Source organism: Nyctereutes procyonoides, unplaced genomic scaffold, assembly GCF_905146905.1.
Source record: "Nyctereutes procyonoides isolate TBG_1078 unplaced genomic scaffold, NYPRO_anot_genome, whole genome shotgun sequence".
Classification (NCBI taxonomy): Eukaryota; Metazoa; Chordata; class Mammalia; order Carnivora; family Canidae; genus Nyctereutes; species Nyctereutes procyonoides.
This window is the reverse complement of record NW_026575140.1, coordinates 4924990-4951548: the sequence shown is the minus strand read 5'-3', so window position 1 is coordinate 4951548 and position 26559 is coordinate 4924990. Positions and strand designations below refer to the sequence as shown.

The window sequence follows — 26559 nt, the reverse complement described above, 5'->3', positions numbered from 1 at the left end:
TTGATAATGCCCTGTAGGGTTTACTGAGCACTTGCTATATGCCCCACACAGTGTCCAGCACATCACAGGAATGACCTCATTTAATCCTCACAACAAGGCGAGGAGAACTGTGCTATACTAGTACCTCTGCTCTTCAGATGAGGCCGTGAGATGAGGACGAGCAGAGGCCAGCTTTAACCCCAGTGCCCTCGGTCGTGGTAGTTGGGCCGGCTCACATGGGACCAGTGTCCTGGAAGAAGGGTGGCGGGGAGACTGAGAAATCACCCAGGTCAGACCGCACCCTGCTCTTCCCCAACTGAGTGAGTGTTCCAGAGCTGCCATGGGAACAAAGTGCCATACACTGGGTGGCTTAAACAACCGAAATTTATCAAATCACAGTTCTGGAGGCCAGAAGTCTAAAAATCAAGGTGTCGGCAGAGTTGACTTCTTCCGAGGGCTGCGAGGGGGGATTGCCATATGTTCCTCCAGCTTCTGATACCCTCAGACACTCTTTGGCTTATGAATGGTGCCCCCACCCCATGTCTAAAGCCCCCCTGTTTATAAGGACACCAGTACTGGACTAGAATCTACCCTAATGACTTCGTCTTCAGTTCATCATTTGCAAAAACCGTATTTCTAAATAAGGTCCCTTTCACAGGCACTGGGGTTAGGACTCCAGCATCTCTTTGGGAGACCTAATTCCATGCTAATCCCATCTCCGCTCTGCGCCCCACCATGGTCAGTATCGTGCTACCTGCTGAAGGTAAGGAGACGAACAGAACCTACGTGATCCCCATCGTCGTGGAGCACCGATAATGTCCTCCCGGACAATTCCTGTCACTAGCCCTTCGTGGTACTGAGGCTAAGCCTCTTGTCAGCAATTCCAAATGGCCCATCTAAGGGGACAAGAGAATGTAGCTTCGTCACTCTGGGTAAATCTAAAGACAGCCATAATTGGAGACAGAAAGTAATCTTTGATTAACTTCACTTGCACGTGTGCATCTCCAACTCATCCACTGCTTTGCAAAGTGACATGTGATATTTCTTGAAGCCTAAACGTGTTTTGTTATCTTTTCCCCCCGTTTACTGGTGGGTGTCATCATAGGCCTCCCAGACCAAGTGCTGCAAGCCGAGTAATTTTACCAGGGTGCACCTCATCTTAGATGGAAGAATGATTCGCCTGTGCTCTGTTTAATTAAGCCTCGCTTAATGGGCAAACGTTTTCTTTAACAAGCTTGCTGTCACCTCTTCAGTTATTTCAGGCAGTTCACTTCACATCAGGGGGAAAAAAAAAGAGAGAAAGGAAAAAATTTCTCATTTGCTTGAACTCGATTGGTCTAAGGAAAAATGTGGCTGTCGAGAAGGTGCCTAATTGCCGCTGTGATCGTGCACTTATTCTCTATTTAGTCCTAGGCTTCTTATTGAAACGCTAATCAGGGTTAGGTCTCACCTCTTGATGAATGATTTTGTAAAAACTTGATATTCCTCCGCTTAGCTGGGAACGTCTGCATGCAAGTGTAATGCTGCTCCGACTGAATGGGGAGATAACTAATGCCCTTAATTTTGCAAAGATGGCTGTGATTTGGTACAAACAGTACAGATCGGGGGAAATCAGAATGAAATTAATTTCCTTCTTTGCATAGGCACCACCTTGGTTATATCATGAGCCACTTTGCCTTAGCTGTTTTTGCTGGGGGTTCGGAGAACCCTTGGCACGTGTATTTGGGCTTATTTCCTATAGCTGGGGTCAAATTTAGGTTACGCCATTTTATCTGATGTCAGAACTTGAGGACTTAAGTCCTCCGATTTTGTTTCATTCGTCACATAGGAATCATTATCCCGCCTCCTAAGACTGTAGGGAGTATGGCCTTGCTCATGGCCCAGTAGAGGTACGTAGTAAGTGTCTTTCCCTTTCTCTTTATTCCCTGCCTCTTCCCCACCCACCAGACCTTGAAAGCGGGACCCAGGTGGTTGTTTTGGGGTTTTTTTGCCCCCCACAGCAGTCAGGCACTCATTCTGAATCTGAGCCATAGGCTGCTTCTCAGTTCTAAGGCTTAACACATCCTGATGGAAAACGAATAACTGAAGCAGACACCCATTAAATTTGACTGAGGGACACTGTGGCTATTTCTGCGTGGGCAGCTGACCCGCTAGTGACTTTCCGACTCTGCAGGCTGTGGAACAGGTATGAACCCGAGCATTGGCCAAAGAGCAAATTTTATTATAATTACTGTTTATTATTTGAGCAGCTGTGGTCTTCCACCTGCCTACATGTCCCGCCCCACCACTTCCTCTTTCTTTTCTTTTCTTTTCTTTTCTTTTCTTTTCTTTTCTTTTCTTTTCTTTTCTTTTCTTTTCTTTTCTTTTCTTTCTTTTCTTTTCTTTCTTTTCTTTTCTTTTCTTTTTTAAGATTTCATTTATTTACTCATGAGAGATGCAGAGAGAGAGAAAATGAGAGAGAGAGAGAGAGAGAGAGAGAGAGAGACAGGCAGAGGGAGAAGCAGGATCCATGCAGGGAGCCCGACGTGGGACTCGATCCTGGGTCTCCAGGATCACACCCTAGGCTGAAGACAGGCGCTCAACCGCTGAGCCCCCCAGGCGTCCCCCACTTCCTCTTTCTTGCCCAGCCTTTGCACTTTTACTATCTCAACTTCCTACTGTGACCTGAACACAGACTCTCATTTCTCGTCCGAGGTGTTGGCTCCTGTTGTTCCCAGCGGCTGGATTGCCCTTCCTACCCTGGAAGGTCTCATCCCTTCACGTACATGCCTTCAAGACGCCATCCAGATTTACCAAGTAGATCTTCCATGGGCAGCCACATCCTTGAACCCTGGTTTATGTGTCTCCACTGAGCTCTCTCATCCACTGATGCCCCATCAAAGCACCTTTCATGACATGCTTCCCACGTTCTGGGCTGCCTCCCGGCGCCACCCACCCTGACGCTTCCAGAGTTGTGAGGACCGTGGCAGCCTCTTCTTGTCATTGCCTCTTCTTAGCTCAGGACTGGGTTCCCACCTCATGCTCTGGGCAAGTTTGGTGAAAGCATTTCTACCATTTTTTGTGTGTCTGTGAACAAACATCTGTGAGGGCTGCATTCTTGAAAGTTCCTACTAGTCGCGCATGGTATGTGCTTCTAATATAAATGATCCTGACTCCAAGATTTGGGTATTGGTTGTTTTCTGAGAACTAGTGTCAACTCAGAGGATGAAAGACGATATTACTCCCAATTCCTCGATCAATTAGCACTGCAGATAATCCTCTCATCCTTAGGCCTTTTACACCGGAGGTCACCTGTCAATATCCAAGGGCCTGTTCCATCTTCTCTGAGGAAATCCAAGGCCCTTCCTTGGTTTTCTCTGACCTCAGTTACAATGATGTTAAAAGTTCCCAAACTGTTTACATTTCCCCAGATGTGATCTCTCTGTGCAGTGACGCTGCTTCCCCGAGGACTAGGCCAGAGCTTTCAGAGTTCACATAGAAGATGTTTGGGGACAGAATGACTCTGGGATTTCGGATAAAAATAACTTGATGCTTGGAAATTGGCTTGCCTAGTCCACTTTTTTTTTTTTTAATTTTTACAAATGAGTTTTCACTCTGTCAGATAATTTCACTCTTCCAGTGAAATGTGGATTTCAGATTGGAGAAAATAATAATTTTAGTATAAATGTATTCCTCCAAATTGTATGGGACATAGTCTTACTAAGAACAAGTGTTGTTTATCTGAAATTCTAATTTAATTGGTGTCCTGTATTTTTTATTTTCTTTATTTTTTAAAATTTAATTTATTTATTTATTTATTATTATTATTATTATTATTTTTTTTTTTTTGCTAAGTCTGGCACCTTTAGCTCCCACGAAAGTAGATGACATGGCCATTATGATGTAACAGACTTGACATCATGGGAATGACAGAATTTGAAACACACAGATTTTCTGAGCCTTAAATGAATAAATGAATATTCAGTCCTAAGTCATAAGTTTTCTACTTTAGCACGACGTGCTTTTTGCAAGCTTGTGATGATTATTCCTAGAAATCCATCTCCTCTCAGAAAAGCAAGAGTTAGTTTAACATGGGACACAACTCAAGAGAAACCAGCCGCATTAAGACAGCCTTAAGGGAACTTGCAAAGTGGTTTTGTCACTTCAGCACACCACAAGCCTGACTGCAAGTACCAGGGGAATTCCCATTAAGGCCAGGTCCTCTCTTAAAAAAACGTAGGAATTTTGTGTTGTATAAGATATTGAGAAAGTGGCAGAGGAACTGTTTTGAGGAGAACCGAAGCCACACGACGGGGTAAGGGCACAGCATCTCAAGAATCCATTTAGCCAGCATATATGACGTCCACTTGTCTTCAGTATAAAGTTTCAATTCCCCATACTTTCTAAGGAACCGATATAAAATTGCCACTGTTCTGCTGTAATATGAGTTTCTCCTTTTTATCACGATTTTCTTTTCCAAGATGGCTTCACTGGGAAAAAGAAATCATATCTTTATTACTTTTTGCAGGGAAAAAAATGTATCTTTTTATGCTCACATTTCGATCTCCGTGCCGAGTTTGTGATTTGTAATTATTTGAAGACTTTGCTTCTCTTAAATACGTTCAATGAAATGTCTTTTCGGCTCTTTTCTAATGACCCCAGGAATATTTTTTCTAGCTTTTGATTTGGGTCCCACTTGTGTTTCGCTTTGAATTTTCCCCAAACGATACTTCCATCCCCTCCTCCTGTCAAAAAACCTGCACTCCATTTACTTTATGGTGGCATCACTCTTCAGCCTGAAAAGTCATTCCCTTTTTTGTGTGGGAACCAAGTCACCAGGACGCATCCCTGTGTACCACTTAAACCTTTGTTCTCAGCAGCAAGATCCTAATGTTTACCCAAGCACTGAGGGTTGGGCATCTGTTGGAGCCCATGTGCAAACTGGTACAATACTGACATAAGACAAGGACATAAATTATGTATCAACCAAAGCCTGGCTCAGCTCACTCCGGACAGGACAGAGCAGAATCTGGCAGCACCTCACGAAGACTCAGCCCTAAGGTCTGTTGGGAGATCTCTGCTGCAGAGTGAAGAAGGGAAGGGAGGTGAGACACAGGCATGTGTGAGTGTGTTGGGAGGTGGGGAGATCGAACAGCTCGAAGGCAGTAGACCCTATTAAGACCCCAGAGTCCTTGATCTGGGTCGGTACGAAGAGGATCCTCTGGGGGAAGAGCGCAGTGTCTGCCAGAGAAACCTAGATACAGGCATAAGGCAGCATCATTTACTGTCTCCCCTGTCCAGGTGGAGATGGGACCCCAAGCAGTAGGTAAACATGCTAGGGGCAGGGGCAGACCCCGGAGAAAAACCTGGCATGGCCTGAGTGGAACCTCAAAGCCCTCAGCAGTCCAGCCAGGCTTCTCAGCAAAGCAGCAGTTGCAGGGATAACAAGACGGGGAGTTTCACATGAAACAGGGTACAAACTTGCCTTCAGAGGAGGGCTGGGAAGGAGGCTATGGTGCCCTCCTACCATTTCTACTTGCAGAAACCTACCCATCTTCCACCTAGATCTAGGCCCTGTCTCTTCTGTTCATAAAGTGGCTCTCCCATTCTGAGTATATCTTGACCTCCCTTCATGTTTAGTGATTTTACTGAGCCAACTTGATCTGGAGCTGTTGTTCTCTGAGTGTGTACATTCTTCAAATCAACTAGCTTTCAAGTTCTGAATCTCTCCCCGACCCCTACCTCGTGAGTGCTGGGTGTGCTTGGTTAGATGGCTGGACTTGAGATCTGAGAATGTCTGGATGTGGAATAGATGGAGGATTGGACCTAAGACTGGGGGCGGGGGTGCACAGAGCCCACGCCTGAGGGACCCAGTATCATGGTAGGATTAGAAGCAGGAATTGGGGGGCATCTGGGGTGGCTCAACGGTTGAGCATCTGCCTTTGGCTCAGGTCATGATCCCGGGATTCTGGGATCAAGTCCCGCGTCAGGCTCCCCATAGGGAGCCTGCTTCTCCCTCTGCCTGTGTCTCTGCCTTTCTCTGTGTCTCCAATGAATAAATAAATAAAATCTTAGGAAAAAAAAAAAAAGCAGGAGTAGGCTCTGAACCAGGAGACCAAGCCATGTTTCTGCGGCCTCATGAGCAGCCATCCTGGAGATGCAAAGGTGGGCATTTCCATCACGGATGTCTTGCCAAGGATGTCGTAAGTCCCCGATGGCAAAGTTCATGACGTAGAGCGATCATTTTGTTGTTCCTCATTCATGTGCTCCTTGGCGGATGAGGCAGCTGTGATCTAAAAGGACTTTCCCTTGCTGAGTAATTCCAGAGAGCACTTTCCGCATTACCAGTGGTACCATGGATTGCAGATTTTGTTCTTCCAGTAAAATCTTTTTGGAAGGAGGTACTTAGTTGATCAATGTAAGATGCCTGCGAGCGATGGTAAAACTTACTCCTGGCTGTGCGTGCTTCTCCTAGGGAGACGGGCCTGCCTGAGGAAATGTCTGTTTGGACTTTGTCACACTGGTACTCTATCAACTGATTAAAATTTCATGTTATTTTGCTTTTTTATGTAATCTTATAAACAAACAAATGAACAAAACCCAGCTCATATCACCTCTTTCCTGTTGAAAACAGGATTGAGTCTTTGCAGCGTGGGTACTGAATTGACCAGTGGTGTGAGTAGCTGTTGGGTAACAGCCGCTCTTCCTGTCAAGAGAGTGATTCCGGGCCTCACCTCATGCCCTCAGATGAAATATTGATGTGTGGGATTTGCCTCTTCCACCGTGTAACTCCTCCTTCCCTGAGCAACATGCCCATTCTTTTCAACAACGATTAGCTCATGGGATCTCACAGACCTGCCTCATGTTGAGCTGGCTTCTTTGTTAGAAGATATTTATTGTCTGGCTGCCTTCCCACGGTCCCCTGCACCACTTGCCTTTTATTAATCATTAGCACCTTCTTTGGAGGCTGAGGCAATGAAGGATGTAGAGCAAAATTTTGTTCTTATGTGGAAAACATTATGAGGGAGGGGAAAATCATGCTTCATTCACTCAAGGACTACTTGGAAGAGTGGGGCAGGCTGGAGAACATCAACAGTGGGGGGAGACCCTCTATGGAAACATCAAAGGAGCTGGTGATGGTTGACCCTTGGGCGAAACACCCATTCTCTAAGACTCCCAGTAACCTATGTGCTTCCTGAGGACAAAGAACATGTTTCTTAACTAAACTACTGCAGAAAATCCAAGTCTCCACCAATATTTCTTAAATGGCTGCTATTAAATGCTTACATGTGGAGTAAAATCTAGCTGAGTTCTGACCGCCCATCCCCGGAAAGAAAAAAAATAATAATAAGAGCTCCATAGGAGAATTACAGAGAAGTTTAACACGAAGGGTAGATAGGCAAGAGCTTCCGAATGGACCATTTATGGCTTCAGGTTTCATTTTCGGGGCTAACTAGTCACCTGAGCTAAAGGGAGTGCTCCGAAAGTGAAGTGCCTCATGCCCTTGTTTCCTTATCTGGACAATGGATGCAATAACACAACAATCCTGAGGATGCTGGAGGGAAAGAGGCGACAAAGAACGCACGGGAAGCACCTAGCGCAGGGCCTGCCGCACTAGGTGCTCAGGGATGGCCTTGTCCTCGCCCAGCAGAGGCTGAATGGAAGATGAGTGCTTTTTGCCAGGATGGCCTCCTGGAACTTCTCCAGCTGGAAAAGCCCATGCCATCTCATGTGACAAGTTCCTGGCAGCTTTGGCCACACTTGCCATGATTGTTCCATTCCCATCGTCGATTATGGATAATTGAGAGGCTCTGGTCTCTGCAGAGGGCCTTCTGGCCTGGATCCCTATTGAGTCTGGGGCTCTGATCTATTTTCACAGCTTTTCTTGTTCGAATCAGCCGTCTCGCCACCACACACGCCATCCCCCAGTCGGGGAGCTACACCCAGGGTCCGTATCCTCACAAGTCACCACTGCAAAATCCTTCTGGGTCCAGGAGCACAGAGATGTGCCCCGGTATAGGGAGGAGCCCATTGGCAGCCCCTGACAGAGTTCATATCCCTCGCAGAGAAGAGGAGTGGAGTCGCATCTCCTTCCTGTAATGCTGACGGGTCGTTTGCATTCATCTACAACCTGTGCTGCTAAAAGCCAAAACTTTAATAAAAAATGACCCAAAGAAATGGAAGTTGCCGTTCCTGTCAGGATTTCTCCATCTGCTCCCCTCACCTGGGCAGCGGCCATTACACTTTTATAAAAACCTTCCCTATTATCTCATTCCACCCTCAGATTAACTGGGGAACCCGGGAGGTCAGGCATCATTCGTCCTATTTTTGTCATAAGAGAAAACAGGCTCAGGGAGGTGAAGTGAGTTGTCAGCTGTCAGTGGCCCCACGGTTCCCCGAGCTGGGCCCCCTCCCTAACCCAGGAGATCATGGGCGCTGAAGCCGGAATTTACTAACTCACTGATGGGCTGAGAGAGGGAGTCTGTTCGGTATCAAGATCTCAGAAGTGCTTTCTTTTCTTCCTTTATTTTTTTTTAATGCAGCAGAACAGCTTTGCAAGGACACATTTTGCTGAGTCTGGTTGCACCTCTGTTGGCTGTGTGTGGGGGGCGGGGGGGACCCGTTCAGCTGTCCCCACCCATTGTGGCCTCTTCCCTCTTAGATTTTCGGGACATTCTGCTGGTCATCTCTGGAGAGCCATCCATCCTATCCAGCCCTTCATTTCACAGATAGGAAAACAGAGGTCTAGACCACCGGGCGTTGCACAATGAGTTTGTGGCAGACCTTTGCGTGTCTAGCAGAGTGTTCTTTCTTGTATATCTTCTCCATTCTATAGACCCTTTATGCTTCAGATGAAGATCTTTTAGAGCCTAAAACCAACAGATACTAACAGAACTTTTTTTTTCAATAATAAAAGTGACCACTGAGCACTTGAAGTGAGGACGTACATTTTTAATTGTGTTTAATTTAATGAACTAAACTTAAAAGGCCACGTGTGTCTAGGTTGCCGCCATATTGGATGGCGTAGCTCTAGCCCAGCGGTTCTCACCTCAAAGATACACCAGAACCACCTGGGGAAGTTCAAAAGTAGTGATACCTGGTTTTCATTGATTTTGCTTGGTGTTGAGTAAGGCCCGGCAATGGAATTTTTAAGACTCCTCAGCTAATTCTAATGTGCAGTCAAGTTCTAGGGACACGAGTCTAAATGTTAAGCTTCATGAAGGACAGAGGCCATGCCAGCTATACACATTATACTCAGTTGCAAGGAATTCAGTGAGGAATTGGGTATGTTCCTAATTCTTAGAGAACTCCATATATCTTGGGGAAGAGGAAGACATAATCAAGGACAAAAATTATTAGAAGTGTCCTTATTAAATTGCTTAAAAGGCCAATGTGGTCCAAGGGAGTGGAAATGGTCACTTCTACTTGGAGGAAGGAGAAAAAGAGGCAGTCCCTATGGTAATGATTCCAGTAATGAATTATAAATAAGGTAATTTTTTTTTTCCAGAAATGCATTTGTAGCAATAGATGTTTCTGCCAGGCAAGTCAAAATTCACATCTGTAATTCACAATAGGATTAACCTGGGATTACGGAAAATCTAATTAAGTGAACCATATTATCTGAGACCCACAAAAGACACTTAACGTTGCCTTTGAAAGTCCTGCCTGTCTGAAAGTGCTCAGCATATGCTTCAGAAAATGCTCTGCACATGTACAAGGCACTTGACTGGTTTGCTGTATCCCATTACTTTTCTTTTATGTTCAACTTTTTAAAAAATCCCATTACTTTTGATAAATGACGTTAATACATCTGAAAAGAAAGAATCAGGCTTCAAAGATTGGATTATTTGAGACTACAATGAGATCATTATGAGGCTATTGTTGGTGTCTACTTTCTAAAAATAAGAGGGGGAGAAAACCTTCTGTGGTATATGTAAAGATACCCTCCCCCCCTCAAAAAAAAAGCCATTAAAAATGTGGCAAAGTTTAGTCTGCTCTTAGCGTGATAGCATGGTTGGGGGAGGTAGGTTAGAAAGAGACCTCCAGAACAGCCCACCCACACTCTGGTCAGAATCTAGCTTCCGATAATTGGAAGCAGCTTGACTTTCTGCATTCCTCACTTCTGTTCGGAGGCTGATTACGCCGGATGGCTGCATGTGGACCACAGTGGATTGGGGTCACAGGCTGGCTGTTGCAGGATTCTGAAGCCTCGGCAGTGGTGATTTAAAGCACTCTCTCCCCTTGTCTTAGTAATTATTTCAGAAAAACCACATCAAGCCCTTGTCAGTTATTAGGACCACCTTGGGATAATTCCTCCCCTTATTGTTCATACTTTAAAAAAAAATATTCTTTGTGGAAAGTGGTTCCCTGCAGATAATATCCAGCGATAATATGCAGATTGTTTTCCCTCTTCCTGTTCTCCACTGTCAGTCCTCAAAGAGAGCTCCCAGGTCCTTATTTATGAATGTGTTTTTCCCTTAGAGAATGTGAACTGGTTAGTTCCGGAGAAGTAGTTTGCAAGGGACGACTGCTTTTAAGCCGGGTTTGGGGTGCAAGAGGGCAGGGTAGATGCTGTATAAATTATCTTTCACTCGGTGCTTTCTCTTTCGTTTTTCCTCTCCAGAGGGAGGACTTCAGGTTTTGTTCACATTGGTTTTTGCTTTTGTTTTCTTATTTTGCACAAGTTGCTTGTCATTTCACTATCTCCCTTTTCCTATTTGTCCTCTGAAGAAAGACTGAGTGGAAGGTGTAGGGAAGGGTTTCATCCAGTTCTGGGACTCTAGCACAGAGTGCAGCGGGACGCCCAGACTGGGAACAGAAGTGGTAACGCTGATGATGCCTCCTCTTGGAAGAACTCAGAAACCTAGCTCCACTCTGAAACTTTCCACGTGAGCATCAGTCCCTAGGCTTCACAAACTTCACACGTCTGAAACCAAATGCATGCTCTTTATCCCCAGACCAGTCCCTCTCCTATTGAAGCCAGGAACAGCAGCACCATCTTCAGACTATAGCCTCATGCTCTGTCCTCCACCTGTCCCGTTCCCAAGACCCTACACATCTGCATGGTTTCCAGAAGGGCCTCCTTTCCTCTACCGGAGGCTTATTTTTCCTATCTAGAACATGTTACCCCTCATTTGAATGACTGTAATAAATCTTTGTTGGCCACATGCCCTTCTCTATCCAGATATTCTAGAATCTCCTGTGCTGTCCTAGATGGTAGCCACTAGCCACATAAGGCTTTTGAGCTCTTGACATGTGGCTAGTCCAAACAGAGATGTGCTGTAAGTTTAAAATATGCACTGGGCTCTGAAGATTTAGGACCAAAAATAAATAAATAACCGGAGCATGTGTATGTATAAAATACCTCAATAATTCATATATTTATTTCATATTAAAATGATACCATTTGAGGCATACTAGATTAAATAAAATATGTTGTTAAAATTAACATACCCATTTTTTAAACTTTTAAAAATGTGGCATCTACATAATTTAAAATTATACCTGTAATGCATTATATTTCTCTTGGACAACACTGTCTACTATATCTCATTTCCCTCATTTATTTGTGTTGTCGTATTTAACAATTCCTGTTCTAAGTATTATTTTGCTTATCTCCTCTTAATGGACAGCCTCTTTCAGCCTTCCGTAAGGCTCGCACTTTACTACATGTTGTATGTAGTCACTTTATTGATAGTAGGTCATACCAGCGTATCCGGGGCTTTTACTACATACTTGTGTATTCTTGTTGAAGGAACAAAATTCCTGATTTATCATATTGATCACCTGCCCTATGCCAGGCCATGTCAAGTTCATACGTGACTCTCCCCGTGCATCATCTCCTTTCCTTTAAACTCTCCCTCTAAGAGTGGTCCTCATGTTTTCACCATGGCGGCATGGAGACTCATGGAGGCCGAGTCATACACCTGGTGAACAAGCGGGAACTCTTGAGCTCTACTCCTCTAACCCCACCTGACTCCTGAGCCCATGCTCTTAACAATTGTGTCAGAACTCCCAGTTCTCGTGGCACTTTCTCCTGTATACCTCCGACAGCTTGGATTCCGCCAGTCTCTGGATGCCCATTGCCTACCAGGTGAAGCTCTGATCCTTATGTTGGGACTCAAAGCCTGTCACATTAACACGGTCTGCACCGTCTCGTTCCAGAGGGCGCCACTACCATTGTATCTGGTGTAAGTGCAGCCTCCTGGAGATGTGCATGGAGCAGTCCTGCCAGGTGGGTCCAGACTTTCTAAGTTAGGTGAAACCTCCATCTGGGGAAGGTTGCTGTGTCTCAGCGCAGCACAGACTCACAGGCCTCCGTAGACGTGGAAGACCTTAGTAGGCTATTGTCGGCCTCCTCTTTTAGGGGAAGTAGAAAGTCTAGGAGGAAGAAGGATTTTTTTCTAAAGTTCCACAACTGTTCAGTGACAGAACCTTTGCCAGAACACAAGTGTCTTGACTTCTGTTGTGAAAGTCTCCCTGTGGCTCCAGTGTTTCTTGTGTGTTCATAAATGAAGGAGGCGTTTGCTATGTGTGAACAAATGATCTCCACAACTATAGTGCTGCACCCTTTATCAGAACCACCTAACTTATTCCTCTTGATTATTATAGTTTTCTAGGTTTGCTGTCTGAGGATTAAAGAAAGCATTCCAGTTGGCTCACTCAGAGGAGACCTATTGTCATTCCCTATATGGAAACTCAGGAACAGAAAGAAGATCAGTATTTTGGGGCCCAAGTAGACAGCAACCGGAGGGCAGTCCTTGATCACCAGGATTTTCAGAACAGAGGGCCATGTGTTGTGCCCTATACCTGGCTTAGGGACAGAGACCAAGTTTGTTTCTGTTTGGTTACTAAGTGGCTTGCTTATACCCTTGATTTTACCAAATCTTTGGCCATGGAGGATGACTGTGCCATCCCTCGGGCAGCCCGTCACCTTCCTGTTTGAGTTCCCTCACTCACTGGAACACGGTTCCTGTTTTCTTTTGTTCAAGTTCCCAGGCAGATCCTATTCACCCAGCTTGTCCTTATGAGCCAGATTATGCAGGGGAAAACAATCAGCGATCAATTTAAGATTTGGTTATTCCTGGAGTAGATGCAGCTCAATCAGCCATGGCTCAAGATGAGAGTGGGAGCTTCAGATGGTGGAGATCGTGGAGATAGGTGTTTACTTGGAAGAAGCTGGAGTGGGCTAGGACCAAAAGACCAGAATGATATGGTACAAATTCATCTGTAGAGGTGTGCTCCCTGTTTCCTCAGTACTGTGTACGGAAGTCCTGCTTGCACCGAGCCCATCACACCATTATTCATCCGCCTAGGAGACTGTCTCACTGTTGTTCAAGTACGGTCTACATACAGAGCAGAGGTACACAGCAGCCTATGTATCCCCCGGGGTCCAACCCAGGCCTGGCACTGTGAAAAGTTATTGCTGAATGAAGGAACCAGCAAATAAAGAAAGCTTTATAGATATTTACTGCTCTGAGACAAAGGGAGATTTACGTACAGGCCTCTGATACCGCAAATGAAGTTGCATCATGTTGAGCATCTGTTTATCATTGCCATTTGTGCCCTAATTTTCCCTCAGGTATTTTAGCTCATGCAAAAAAAAAAAAATGAAAATAAAATCTTTCTCTTTCCACACATTCATAGACAGTGTTTATTCACAGACTGAGATGACACGGCTGACATTATTTCCTGTATGTGTTGACATATTTTATTCATCTTGATGATTAACATTTTAAGATATTACAGTGAGAAAAAGACTGTCTTAAGGATTGAGTAGAGCACAAATAACAAGTACTTCATTGCACACATTGTATTTAATCATCTTATTAATGGACGTTTACTTAATTATTTGAAGAGCTAAGTAAATAATCACGGAATGATTCTACATGTTTGGGGTCTGGGAAGTGATGGTGGATTGCAATGATACTTTGTGGCCGTGCGAGCCTGAGGATATAAAGGTTGGTTGTACATCCTTTAAAAATAAATGAAATTCTTGTTGAACGAGGATTATTTTCAATATCGAATACAGTTTTGGAGCTGAGATGATCCTTGAGGATGGATCGTGCAGTCTCCTTGTATCAAAGATGAGGAACATGGACTCCCAGGGTTCGGGAGTCAGCTAAAGCTAAAGCATGGGTTTTGCTGTCACATAAACTTAAATTTGAATTGCAGCCTTGCTAGTGATTTAGGGTGTTCCCTCAGGTGACTTTCTCAACCGCTCTGTGCCTCACTATCCTTGCGGATACAATTTGGGTGATCTTTACATAAAAGTCGTGGTAAAGGTGCCATCAAATGATATAAGTGCCAAGCCCTGCGTAGAGTGCCCATCCCTGGAAAAATCGAGCACTTGGTCAAGGATAACCTCTACAGTCGTTGCCTAATGTTAGGCAGCCTGTAAGTGATGGAGCCAGGATTGGACACGGGTCTGCCCAACACCAGGCAGTGAGTGATCTTGCCACTTTCAAAGCTGAGATACTCATGTGGTTCTCTATTTCTCTGGAAGTAGAGAATCAGACTTAGATTGAAGCACTTTAAAATTTTCCCCTCTCCCCTAGAGAACGTTATGGTCCTTGATAAGGGGCCCCATTTGCTGCACACTTTGATGCTGGAATTTGGTGTTGGGGCCGTGGAGCAACAATGCCCTTTCCGCCGTCTTTCCCGTGTTTTGCACCTGAGCAGAAGGGATCACGACCCCAAGCTTACGCTTTGCTCCAAGTGTAGGAATCAGGGAAGAAGAACTAGGATTCAGTGGTTCTTCTAATGCTTCCTTTCCCCATTCTCCGTGATTTCCACGGGCCTGGCATAAATCCTGTGATTTGATTTGAAACCAGAGACCAGCCCAGTGCTGAGTGATGAGATCTGAACGGGGAATAAAATATGCTTGAATTAATTTGCATAATAGAATCCGATTGGTCACAAAGCTGTGTTTGTTGAAGTGGAGAGCAGAGCCCCCCGGGCTCCCCCGCAAGGGGACCTGCACATGCAGAATGGGGTTTTGAGTTCTGGTGTGGGCCTCGATCATATTCCTAACGTGACGATAACCCGTCTTTAACTGTAAATTAGCTCCCTGGAAATGAAAAGAACAGGTCAGCCCGTCTGATCCTTCCAGCTCTGTGGGGAGGAGAAAGCTGAAAAACCAAAGCCACTCGCTTTCTGCTAAGCGCTTTCGTCTTTCTTTCTCTACCCGATAACAATTTCCAGCAGGAGTCCAAATATGCTTAAACACCCGTATATGTCATTCTCTTTTACGGAGACAAAAGCAGGCACAGCAAGAGGGTTTTATGCTCAAGGCGCAATAGCTTATGACGGGCTATCTGCTCTCAAGATAGAGGGGTGAGCCTTCCACTTAGAGCTGGTGGTTTTGCAAATCCATTTTCCTGTCATGTTATTACTCCTGTGACTTTCAACAGCATTTATTTTTCCTTGCAAGCAATATGCTCCCACTATAAAATGAGGTCCGCCTATATGTTTCAGTGGAACCCCAATGCTTAGACATCCTGGCGTACTGCTAGAAAGTGCTTTAATGGAAGGATTGTTTGAGACTTGCCTTGGGGGTCTTTATTAAAACCAATTAGAACATTGATATATTTCCCTAATTATTACTGATGTCAAAGTCTTCTTAGGAGGGCAGTCTCCTATTAATTTTCACGTATGTTCCCTGCAAACTCTTTACCATTGAACACATCAATCAGGTCTCTAGATTTTAGAAGCATTTCTTTAAGGAAACAAACAAACAAAAAAAAAAAATGAATCTCCCTGAACACATTTTTGAAACTTATACATTTAGAAATTTTGAAACAAGTCATTTAAGAATTAAAAAAAAAAAAGCAAAGATTAACTTTTGCGTAATGTGTTGTTTAAAGGCTGGTTGTACTGTGTTGTTGATGCAATTACTTCCTGTTCGTCTTCACTTTGGTCACTGCGATAAAATGCTTTATCCTCCTCTTTCTGGTTTGGTTTTAGTATTTTAGCCACCACCGGTGCCACCAAAACTTAAATTATTATCATTTTAAGGCTGTTATGTGTGTATCACGAAGTGTGTCTATATTTGCTCAGCATCCTTCTCTTAGAAAGGCGGTGTAGCGCAGGATCGTAGGGGATGAGGATACAGGTCTTGGAGCCAAATATCCGAGGCTCGTGTCCCAGCTCCTCCACCCGCTTGATTCTGTAACCGTGGGCAAGTGACTTAATCTTGGCTATGCCTCAGACTGCTTACAATAGCAATACTACTATCGGTGAAGGGTTATTGTGAAAATTTGATGACTCAACTCATAGAAAGCATTTAGAAGAGTATTAGGCAGATCATAATGCTGGATGCATATTAACTATTATTACTATTTTAATCAGTCATATTGTTAGTGTATACCAAGGTCTAGCGTTGGTTTACTTCAGGTGCCTTCTAGGTTCCAGTATCCAGCATAGGAACCATATCATTTCCTTACGAATGGAGACAGAAACAAATAGCAGGAGTTGGTATTGTTCACTGATTAAGAACACAGACACCAGAGCCAGATGGCATGGGTTCAAATTCCAGCTCTGCTATTTCCCAGAAGCATAGCTTTGCACAAATTGCTTCACTTATCTGGGCTCCAGCTTCCTCATCCTTTATAATAAGAATATTGATAGTACCTATTCATAAATTTGTTATCGAAATAAATAGCTGAATTAGTATTTGTAAAGTTATGAGAACAGTAGCTAGAGAAAGCTTTTGCTAAGTGAGTTTTCATTCTGAAAGTGAGTATTTTTTAAGCTATGTCTTAAAATTCATCATATATATATATATATCTGAGACTAATCTTTAAAATAATATTACATATTACATATAGTCATATAAGTACTTTCAAATAATGAGTTATTTTTAAGAGCCCAGTTGGTTTTGCTATTCTTTTCAAAAGAAGAAGGTAGAAAATTTCATCTTTTTGGTAATGGGTTCGTTGTTTTTGGGTCATGTGGAAACTCTTAAATTCATTAGTATCAAGCTAGATTTTTTTTTTTTTATCAAGGGAGAAAAGTTGTCATCTAGTTTTAACACTTCTGGTGTCAGAAATAATTGTGCTTTACAGCAAAATGGCAGCCAGAAGAAAGAGGTGCAGAAATATGAACTTTAATTAAACCCTTTCTTTCAAATACACTTCACAGTTTATATGCAAGAATAATTTATCACCATGTGAATGAACACTTAATACTTGGCATGGTGTAAAATGGGCAGGGATCTTGTCGCTGTCGCACCATATGGTCTTTTCTGTTTCTTCTTCTTGAGATTCTATGGTAGCAGTATCAAGTTTGCACTTGAAGTATGTGGTTCAGATCATACATTCAACTTTTATTGTTGGCTTTCTTTTTTTCCTAAGATTTTATTTATTTATTCATGTGATACAGAAAGAGAGTGAGGCAGAGACACAGGCAGAGGGAGAAGCAGGCTCCACGCAGGGAGCCCGGTGTGGGACTGGATCCCGGGACTCCAGGATCACGCCCTGGGCCGAAGGCAGGCGCTCAACCGCTGAGCCACCCGGGCATCCCTGATGGCTTGCTTTCAAAAGCACAGTCACTGGATCTATAATTATATATAAGGTATAATTCCAATCATTAAGATGCATCCAGTTTAATAAAGAGACAGCATATGAATCAGAAGAAATCCCCAACAATCACTCACTGGAGCTCCAATCACGAATATGAAACTGGAAGCCATTTGTAGAAAATGTCACCCAAAGGCTTTATTTTGGAGAGAATGTACCAACACAGGAATGATGCAGTCCCATGATAAGGTACTGACAGATTCTCAACCATATATCTGGCTTCCTGGCTTAAACCAGGGATCGTTCTATTGCTTCACATTGACTCATTTTAGGATCTGACTTCTCCTGGGTCCCTTCTCTGTGCTTTTTTTTTTTTTTCACACAGTTAGTTTGGATTGCAAGAAGCAGCATTTGATGTATTATTAGCATGCCCAAGTCTGAGGACGAAGCTGTTGAATGATGACACTGCCTTTTTAATCTCTCTCTCTCTTCCACACAACCTTCACCATACCCTGAGATGTCTGTCTCCAACAGATATTGGACTCCTATTCCTCGAATAGAGACTAACAAAATACGTTATAGAATATATGGGGGGGCAGTGATGGACACCCAAAATTATCTGCACATCTGTGGCCTCTTAGATACATTTTGCTATATGACAAAGGAAGCAGAAAGGCTTGGCTTGGCGAAGCCAAAGACCATCAGAAAGAAAAATGTCCTGCTCCAACAAATTAGAATTTCATCAATTCCCTTATTTTCAGACTACCAAGACCAGATGGCTATGGTATCCCCATGTACCTCTTATGCCTCAATTCCTCTCTTAGAGAAAACACCTCACCATCCTTCTCTGAGCATCTCCATCTGCAAGGCAAGAGCATCTCCTTCTATTGAGCGACACCTATGGGCTTGGGTTGCGGCATTCTAGGAAGAAAGGAAGAGACCCATGCTGTGTCCAGTTCCCAACTCTGTATGAAGCCCCGTATGTGGGCAGCAACTTGCCCTCCCCGTGGTTTAGATGAGACCACTCCTAGAGGCTCAGGATGCCTGACTGATATGACCAACGTCACCTATGTTGTAAGATGTAGAAGTGGTATTCTAACCGAGGTCTATCTGACCTCCAGGTCTAGGTACATGCCACTATGCCAAGATTCATGCACCTTCCCTTTTGTTCTCCTCCCCTTATCACCACTACCTTAGTACTAGATAGCTAAGAATTACATGATTTTGTTTCTGCAGTGCTCAAGAGGCTCACCTCATTTAGACTCACTGGTGCTGAAATGAGGTGTCATCTTTAGTACCAGAGTGTTACCCTCCATGCCTAACAATCTTCTGTGAATAGCTCTTGTCCCTGGCGGGCATGGTAATGGGGATTGCCTGATTCTGGGACCTAGGGTTCCAGCTGAAGTCTGGGTGGCACACCGGGGGAAGATGACAATTGTCCAGAAGAAATTGCAGGGTGCCAAGAGAGGGGAAGAAGCAAGGGGAGTTCCAAAGGACATAATTAAATTTCCAGCAGCAGCAAAACTAGGTTTAGTGAAGAAGTCCAGGAACCCAAGGCAGAAATTGAAGACCAGAGTAACTGCAGGTCAGAAATCTACGAGGGCTGTGGAAGGCTCATCCTCTACTGATGAGTAGCTGAGCCATGACTGGGTGCCAGGAACAAGGTCTTTGGACCAGCTGGTGGGGAGTGCTCTTTCATATTGCGTCACGTGGTTGAAAAAAGCTTATAAAGTATCCTTTCTAAGACTGTCAGGTTAAGGAAGGATCTTCAGGTTCTCGGGTGGACCTTTGATCCAACAAGAGCAAATCTTGCTCATTAAGTTGATACCATAGCATTCATTTATCCACCATGAGGATAACCCATTATTTCACTGACACATGTTTTTGTGATCATGGGTGGTTTCTCAGGATCTGCCTCAGTCTCCTTGCTCTGGCGGGGTCCATTGCTGCCTTTCTCCTTATACCATCCAGTCATGCTGACCAACGTTGGGATGTGCTGTGCTTGTGGCGAGCTCCGGGCTTTGGGGAACATAGTTCCTCTGCACGGTCCTCCCATCTACTCCCTTCTGATCACAGTAGCTCTTGCTTCAGGGTGGAGCACAGCCACCCTGCACTTGGGGAGTCTCCACAGCTGCCCCCACTCTCCGCCATGTCCACCCTTAATCCCCATCCCTTAGATGTTCATCTCCTGGACTCTCATATGCCCAGAGTTTCCCCATTATGAAAACATACCCTAGAACAATTGTGATCAATAATAATAACAGATCAGTATGGAGTGCTTGCTGTGTACCAGACGTTGTGCTAAGGGATTTAGAGGCGTAAGTCATTTAATCCCCGTGTCAACCTTGCAGTGAGTATGATTAGCATCCCCATTTCATAAATGAGCAAGCTGAGTGCAAAGAGCTGTTAGCTTACCCCAAACCCAGAGTTAGTCAGTGGTTAAACTGACTCTGAGACCTTGGCAGCTAGATTGCACAGCACACACGCGTCCATCCTCATACAGACCTCGAGGGGTTTCTTTGTCTGTGTCTTTATCCCACCTGCCATGGGGTGAGCTGTGAGAGAGAGTAAGCGAGCGAGAGTGAGCCCGGGGCCTGTTTCTTCCTCATCCTGCCCCCTCAGTACCCAAAGGCAGCGCTCCTGTGGCCCACCGTGTATGGGGTGGCATTGAAGGAGTTGGGGAAGGAGCCTGCCGCTAATCTGCCCTTCCTCTCTTCCTGCAGAAGCCGACTGGGGGAGTGCGCAGCCCTGACGTGATGTGCTCGGTGAGCAGAGACCTTCCGCTCCAAGAGAGGTCTGCGTGACGCGTCCGGGAGGCCACCACCGGCCAGGCCGCCACAGGGTCGGTGTAAGGGGTGACAGCCGCATTCTCCTGTGCCTACCACGTAACCAAAAATGAAGGAGCACTACTGTTTACAAGCCGCCCTGGTGTGCCTGGGCGTGCTGTGCCACAGCCAGGCCTTGGCCACAGAGCGGCGGAGCCACCTGCGCCCCTCGTTCCACGGGCACCACGAGAAGGGCAAGGAGGGGCAGGTGCTGCAGCGCTCCAAGAGAGGCTGGGTCTGGAACCAGTTCTTCGTGATAGAGGAGTACACCGGGCCTGACCCCGTGCTCGTGGGCAGGGTAAGGCTGCTGCCCCGCAGGGCTTCTGTCTCTCTCTCCGCCGTGCCAGTAGGAGGATATGACCCAAAAAGAAAATTCCCAGGACGGGGCAAACCCACTAAGGGTGCTTCAACAAGAACCATAAGATCATTGCTCAAACATCCTTTCAGCCCTTTGTTTTTCTTCTCAATTCATAGAGTTGACCATGTTACCAACACTTCTGTTTTTCCACTTAATAGTCTACCTTTAAACTCCATTTTCAATGGCTGCACCATAGTCTACTGAGTTGAAACCATTATTTATTTATCCATTCTCCAACGGAGGGCATTTCCCTGAGCGTAGGCTATCCGCACCCCCCCCCCTTGCCTTCTCAGAACCCTCCCTGCTCTTCATGAGAGCTTTCCTTCTTACATTACATGGGTCTGTGTTTGTCCGTCTCCTTCACTGGAGTGGACCAGTGTCATCCTTGTCCCAAGGTCCTGGTACTAAGCCCAGTTTTAGGGCGGCCTCTGTAAATGAATACTCCATGAGATGAGTGGCTGTGTCTTAAGAATGGGTGGGGTTTTGTGGCCTTGGCTCAGGAGTGGCAACACCCAGCTGGAGTGACTTGAGAGTCTTAGCAGTACTTGGACCGCCTTCCCTGTGAACCTCCTCCAAGAAAGTGCAAAGGGCAGGCAGTCCAACATACACTAACAAATGTGTCACCTGTTATCATTGATTTTAAACCGTGCATCCCTTTGTCAGAGGATAGCGGCCTTAACTACAAGGGGACAGGTGATCATCTACACGAGAATGAAAGCCTCCTGAGCTCTGGGGAAGAGGTGGGCAAATGGCAAAACTAGGGTTAAAATATCCCTGACTTCAAAGAGTTCAGACCCCAGTGAAAAAGACACACTTACCTAAGGAATTAAAACACACACACAGGGATCCCTGGGTGGCGCAGCGGTTTAGCGCCTGCCTTTGGCCCAGGGCGCGATCCTGGAGACCCGGGATCGAATCCCACGTCGGGCTCCCGGTGCGTGGAGCCTGCTTCTCCCTCTGCCTGTGTCTCTCTCTCTCTCTCTCTGTGACTATCATAAATAAATAAAAATTAAAAAAAATAAATTTAAACACACACACACACACACCCTAAAATAAAGAATAGGATGACGAAGAAATTCAACAGAAGTAATCATACACGTACATGGGAACGTTTGGGAGGGTTAGAGGCAGGTTTCATAGAGAACATGATGATAACGTGTGACCTGAAGGATGAGAGGTTATCCACTGAAGGGAGAGAGGACAAGAGGAGATCTGCGGGATGCTAACTGCTAGGCCTCCGATATCCCGACGGGTTATTTCAGCTGTTCTTTAACATGAGAACAGCAATGCATATTTATATAATTGACATATTTGGAAGGGGTTCCTATTAGCATCTCAATAAGGTTGTTCGGGTGGCAAAGTGCCTTTTCACAGACGTGTCCCGAGAGAATTTCATTCAAGTATACCCCCAAAATGGAAAGATTATACCCAAAATAGAAGTAGTCTGGGGAAATGGGAACCCAGGGGAATAATTGGCATGTGAATTCCCTCCATGAGGAGATGGGCTCTGTGCCCAGAGAGGAAGACGAGGCTTCAGTCATGGGGGGAGCCGCGCAGCTCGAACAACGTGGGAGCTATGCCTGACTTGCTCTGAGAGTGTAGAACCTTTGGCCTGGGGACTTTCTCAATGGGGAACAGTGTGCGTGTCGGGGTGGGGGACTGCGGAAGGGACAGGACCTGGAGGACCCTTTCCTTGTAAGCAGTTGACATGCCTGCTGGAAGGGAGCGTAGGGAAAAGCATGGAGGAAAGTAAGCAGTTGGTGGTCTTTAAAATACAGGCACCGGAGACGGAGAGTGAGACATCAGATGAGATGGTGTTCGAAGAAAAAGGTGTCTGGATCCTCTGGCTCTTCCTTTGGAGATAATGCAGATGCATAGTTCCCTGTGAACGGGAGTAGACGGGATGACCTTTGAGTTGACAGCATTCAAGGTTGAGTGCTTTACGATGCTCTGGAAAAGTAGACTTTGGCAAGCGACGGACGTTCAGATTTCCTGCAGGAAACACAGTCTGTGCCCCGCTGTGCTCTGCAGAGGGGACACCATCAGTCTTTGGCGTTAGCAGTTGGCTGTGTGTGCCGCAGCAACGGGGTCCCCTGATAGGATTGAATGGTTTCCCAAACTGCTTTTTGTGTCGAACCTAATAAATACCGTTGTCAGTTGTATGGGTCATCTTTGTTGGAGGGAGAAAAAGAAGGAATTGATATCCAGCTTCCAGATTTGAAAACAAAGTAGAGAAAAATATTGAGTGCTATGTTTTTACATTTTTCTTTTGCAGTTATTTGGTTCATCATGAACTAGAATCCATTTAATGTTACAGAAACTTGGCCACGCTCACATGTGCTACATGAAAGCCCCTGGAAACGTCCCTTCTAGTAACTCCCTTTAAAATAAGCGTTTATTTCCTTGTTTCTTATTCACAAGACTGAGCCCCTAACTTTTGCCAGGTCTGAGGCAGAGAAAACGGACAAATGCAAACCACAGGGTGGAGGGGGGTGTTGGGGGGAGAAGCCAGGGGGACGGCAGCAGGGATCCTGCCCTCACCGTGGAAATCCTATGAAGAGGATCCGGATCCGGGCAATTCCGTTCATCCTTTGGAGGCCGTTCAACAGCCTCATACTTAACTCACAAACTGCCTTATTCAGGGGCAACGTACTAAATATTATTCCATGACCACACAAAGCTTGTTATAAATGTTAACAAGTTCCGAAGCAAAGTATGTCTTTATTTTTAATTTTCCTGAGAAAGACTGTGAACTAGAATCAAAACGGTCTTCCCGATTTATGCCCGCAGGTCTGTCCCCACGCTGGCATAGGTGGTGTTTCACGGAGGCCCCGCAAATCAATTAGATGCTTTTTGGGAACTCACAACAACACAAAAATGTTTAAAAAGCAGTGTGTGCAACCCCGCTTTGTGATTCCGAACAAGCTCTCTGGGCTCGGTGTCATAACAATGATAATTTAAATGGCATCGATAATAATATTAAAATCACTTTGCTTCTACTATCAGTATTAAATTGTCATTGAAAATAAGAAATATTGTCATTATCATCAATGCCATCCGCACAACACTGTTCGGTTTATGCCGGGGTTTCTCACATGGGGGTAGAATCAAGGGCTTCCTAGCCGCTCGGCTACCCTTGAGGCCTGTGGAAATGGTGAAAGCAATGCTTTTCTCCTCTGACAAGTGGCATAGAGAGGGCAGAGGCACTCAGGTGAGGGTGGAAGCTTCACACATGGAGGTGACATCGAGGAAAGGTGAAGTGTTGTCGCTACAGGAAAGTCAGACGTGGCCTTTGGTTCCACGTTCTGAAGCACGGAGCAGAATCAAGGCAGGGGTGAGTAGGCAGGAGAGCGGGGTCTTGCCCTGGCCCTGCCAAATGTGGACTTAGGCAAGTACCATTGTTGCCCTGGGCTTCGTCAGAGGAGGGAAGAAAACCCCTAGAGATGTTTAAGGTTCTCTGTATCGTGTAAGAAGCTGTGTGTTTGTCAAGCCATCCTACCCCCACAGTGCCTAGGATCAGATGGGGCGTTTCCTCCGGGCAGGCCACATCCCCAGGCCCTCACGCCTCGTGTCTCTCACGGAGGGTCCCCTGGGAGGGTCTGACTGATGAGTTGCTTGTAGTAACGGAAGCCTGAAGGCGACCTTAGTGTCCTTTGGGAGAGGACAGCTAAAGCAGGATGACAGATCCATCCAGTGGGTGAGGTCGATCCACGTGTTCCAGTGCGAGAGGCCTCCTGAGTTTACTGTTCTAGGAGAACAGAGGTGGACAGTGGCGTGTTGCACAAAAATAAGCTGGGACATTTATGCATCTCTCTGTACACATAGCCTAGCATAATGCGTAAAACCCGGTGTCTTAGAGGATTCGCAGAAACTGGTAACAACCGTTGCGTGTGAGCAGAGAAATCCAAGAAGTGGGAAGCAGAACTGAGAAGGCTTATGTATAGCATAAATGCTTGTTTTTTTTTAATTTTTAGGTCAAGTATATATTTCTTCCAAAATAATCCCCCCCAAAAAAACAAACAAACAAAACAAAATAATCCCATTACTGTGCGTGTGGATATGTATTTTGTGTGCGTATTTGTGTGAATGTGAATCTGTGCATCTATTTTGTTATGTGTGCATATTAATGAGGGAGAGCGTCAATCTTAAAATCTAAAAAACTCAGGGTCAAGTTTGAACGCCGGGTTCACTGCACCCAGCTGTGCCACCTTGGCCAAGGCAAGTAGCTTCTTCTTTTTTTTTTTTTTTAATTTTTATTTATTTATGATAGTCACCGAGAGAGAAAGAGAGAGAGGCAGAGACACAGGCAGAGGGAGAAGCAGGCTCCATGCACCGGAGCCCGATGTGGGATTCGATCCCGGGTCTCCAGGATCACACTCTGGGCCAAAGGCAGGCGCCAAACCGCTGCGCCACCCAGGGATCCCGGCAAGTAGCTTCTCTAAGATTCCATGCTCACTTGTACAAAAAGTGAGAGCGTCTCCCTGTCACGGTGTGTGTGTGGGTCTGCGTCAGTGAGTGGACGTGGAGAGCGTCCTGTAGCGAACGGCGTTCGAGTGAGTCCGTGTCTCTCCGTGGCATCCCTCCCGGGATTAACATCTCGATTTCTCTCTCCCTAGCTTCATTCCGATATTGACTCTGGTGATGGGAACATTAAATACATTCTCTCAGGTGAAGGAGCCGGAACCATTTTTGTGATTGATGACAAATCAGGGAACATCCATGCCACCAAGACACTGGACCGAGAGGAGAGAGCCCAGTACACCCTCATGGCTCAGGCGGTGGACAGGGACACGAACCGGCCGCTGGAGCCACCATCGGAGTTCATTGTCAAGGTCCAGGACATTAACGACAACCCTCCTGAGTTCCTGCACGAGACCTATCACGCGAACGTGCCTGAGAGGTCCAACGTGGGTGCGTAGGGCAGGGGAGGCCGACCCCAACTGCAGGCCTGGGGTCCCTGTGGGTGGGCGGGCGGGTGCCTCTTCTCCTAAATCAGGAAAGGTGAATTTATGCGCCTCTTCCATGGCGTAGCGACAGGAAATGTTATTTGTGTAGTTGAAGTTTCAAATATTTAAAATGGACCCGAGATTTTAAGACCTAAACTGACACAACGCAAGGACGTGTGGCCGAGTGGCGAGAACACGACCCGATCCTGTTATCCGGGCTCGGGCGCCCCTTCGCCATGTAACTCGGATCCAGTTGGCTCTATCTTAGCGTTAGTATCCCTTTCTGTAAAGAGTAGGGGAAGAGTGTGGGATCTTACGGGATTCGAGGCCGCGTGGTCCAGTTACTAGTGCACGTTGATGTCTGTTGGAGTCCCAGTGTCGGCAATACTGGTTGAAGGCGGGCCTCATGCTAGCTAATGACTTACACGGCATCGCTGCGTTTAATTTTTGCGATGATTCCTCTTTGCAGTGAGGTAGGTCCTCTGACCTATTTTGCGGATGGGAAATCCAAGCTACAAACAGGTCAACTAATTCATCCCAGGGCACCTGAGCTATTTAGTGGCCACAGAATACACATAGAACCATGGCACTATGTCACCACCTGCTAGAACAATTTAGAAGTAGATCTATCTTTTCGTCAGACCTGAAGACACCCTGCACTGTTAAAGAATATTTCTCCGAAAGATTTCTTCCCCTGGACACCTTTTCCTGGCAGGAAAAGGCTTCATAGAACGCATGCAGTTGTGGTCTTTCGAGACACATGGAAGGGTTTGTCTTTCAGACAATCATCAGGGCTGTTTTGATCAGGGAATGAGTCCGATTATATGAATCGGAGATTTTAGAGCCCAAATGGATGAAAGGATCACCAGAGCCAAGCTGCCCATTTTACAGATGAGAAAACCAAGCAGCAAGAATAGGAACCAACTTGCTCAAGAAAAGTTAGATGCAGAAGT

General features: G+C 45.6%; 1 protein-coding gene across 4 annotated transcripts in view; it reads left to right on the top strand.

Annotated features, from left to right (window-relative positions):
- CDH11 (cadherin 11) overlaps positions 1-26559 on the top strand; it is a 147291-nt gene that overhangs the window by 80410 nt on the left and 40322 nt on the right. For 3 of the 4 annotated variants that reach the window (XM_055305676.1, XM_055305677.1, XM_055305680.1), the window contains exons 3-4: positions 20201-20600; positions 25277-25571. In XM_055305676.1, the coding sequence (XP_055161651.1) occupies positions 20373-20600; positions 25277-25571 (523 nt within the window). In that variant the 5' untranslated portion in view covers positions 20201-20372. Of the gene's footprint in view, positions 1-12131; positions 12194-20200; positions 20601-25276; positions 25572-26559 lie in introns of those variants that run through there. The other variant, XM_055305679.1, reaches the window with a different exon arrangement.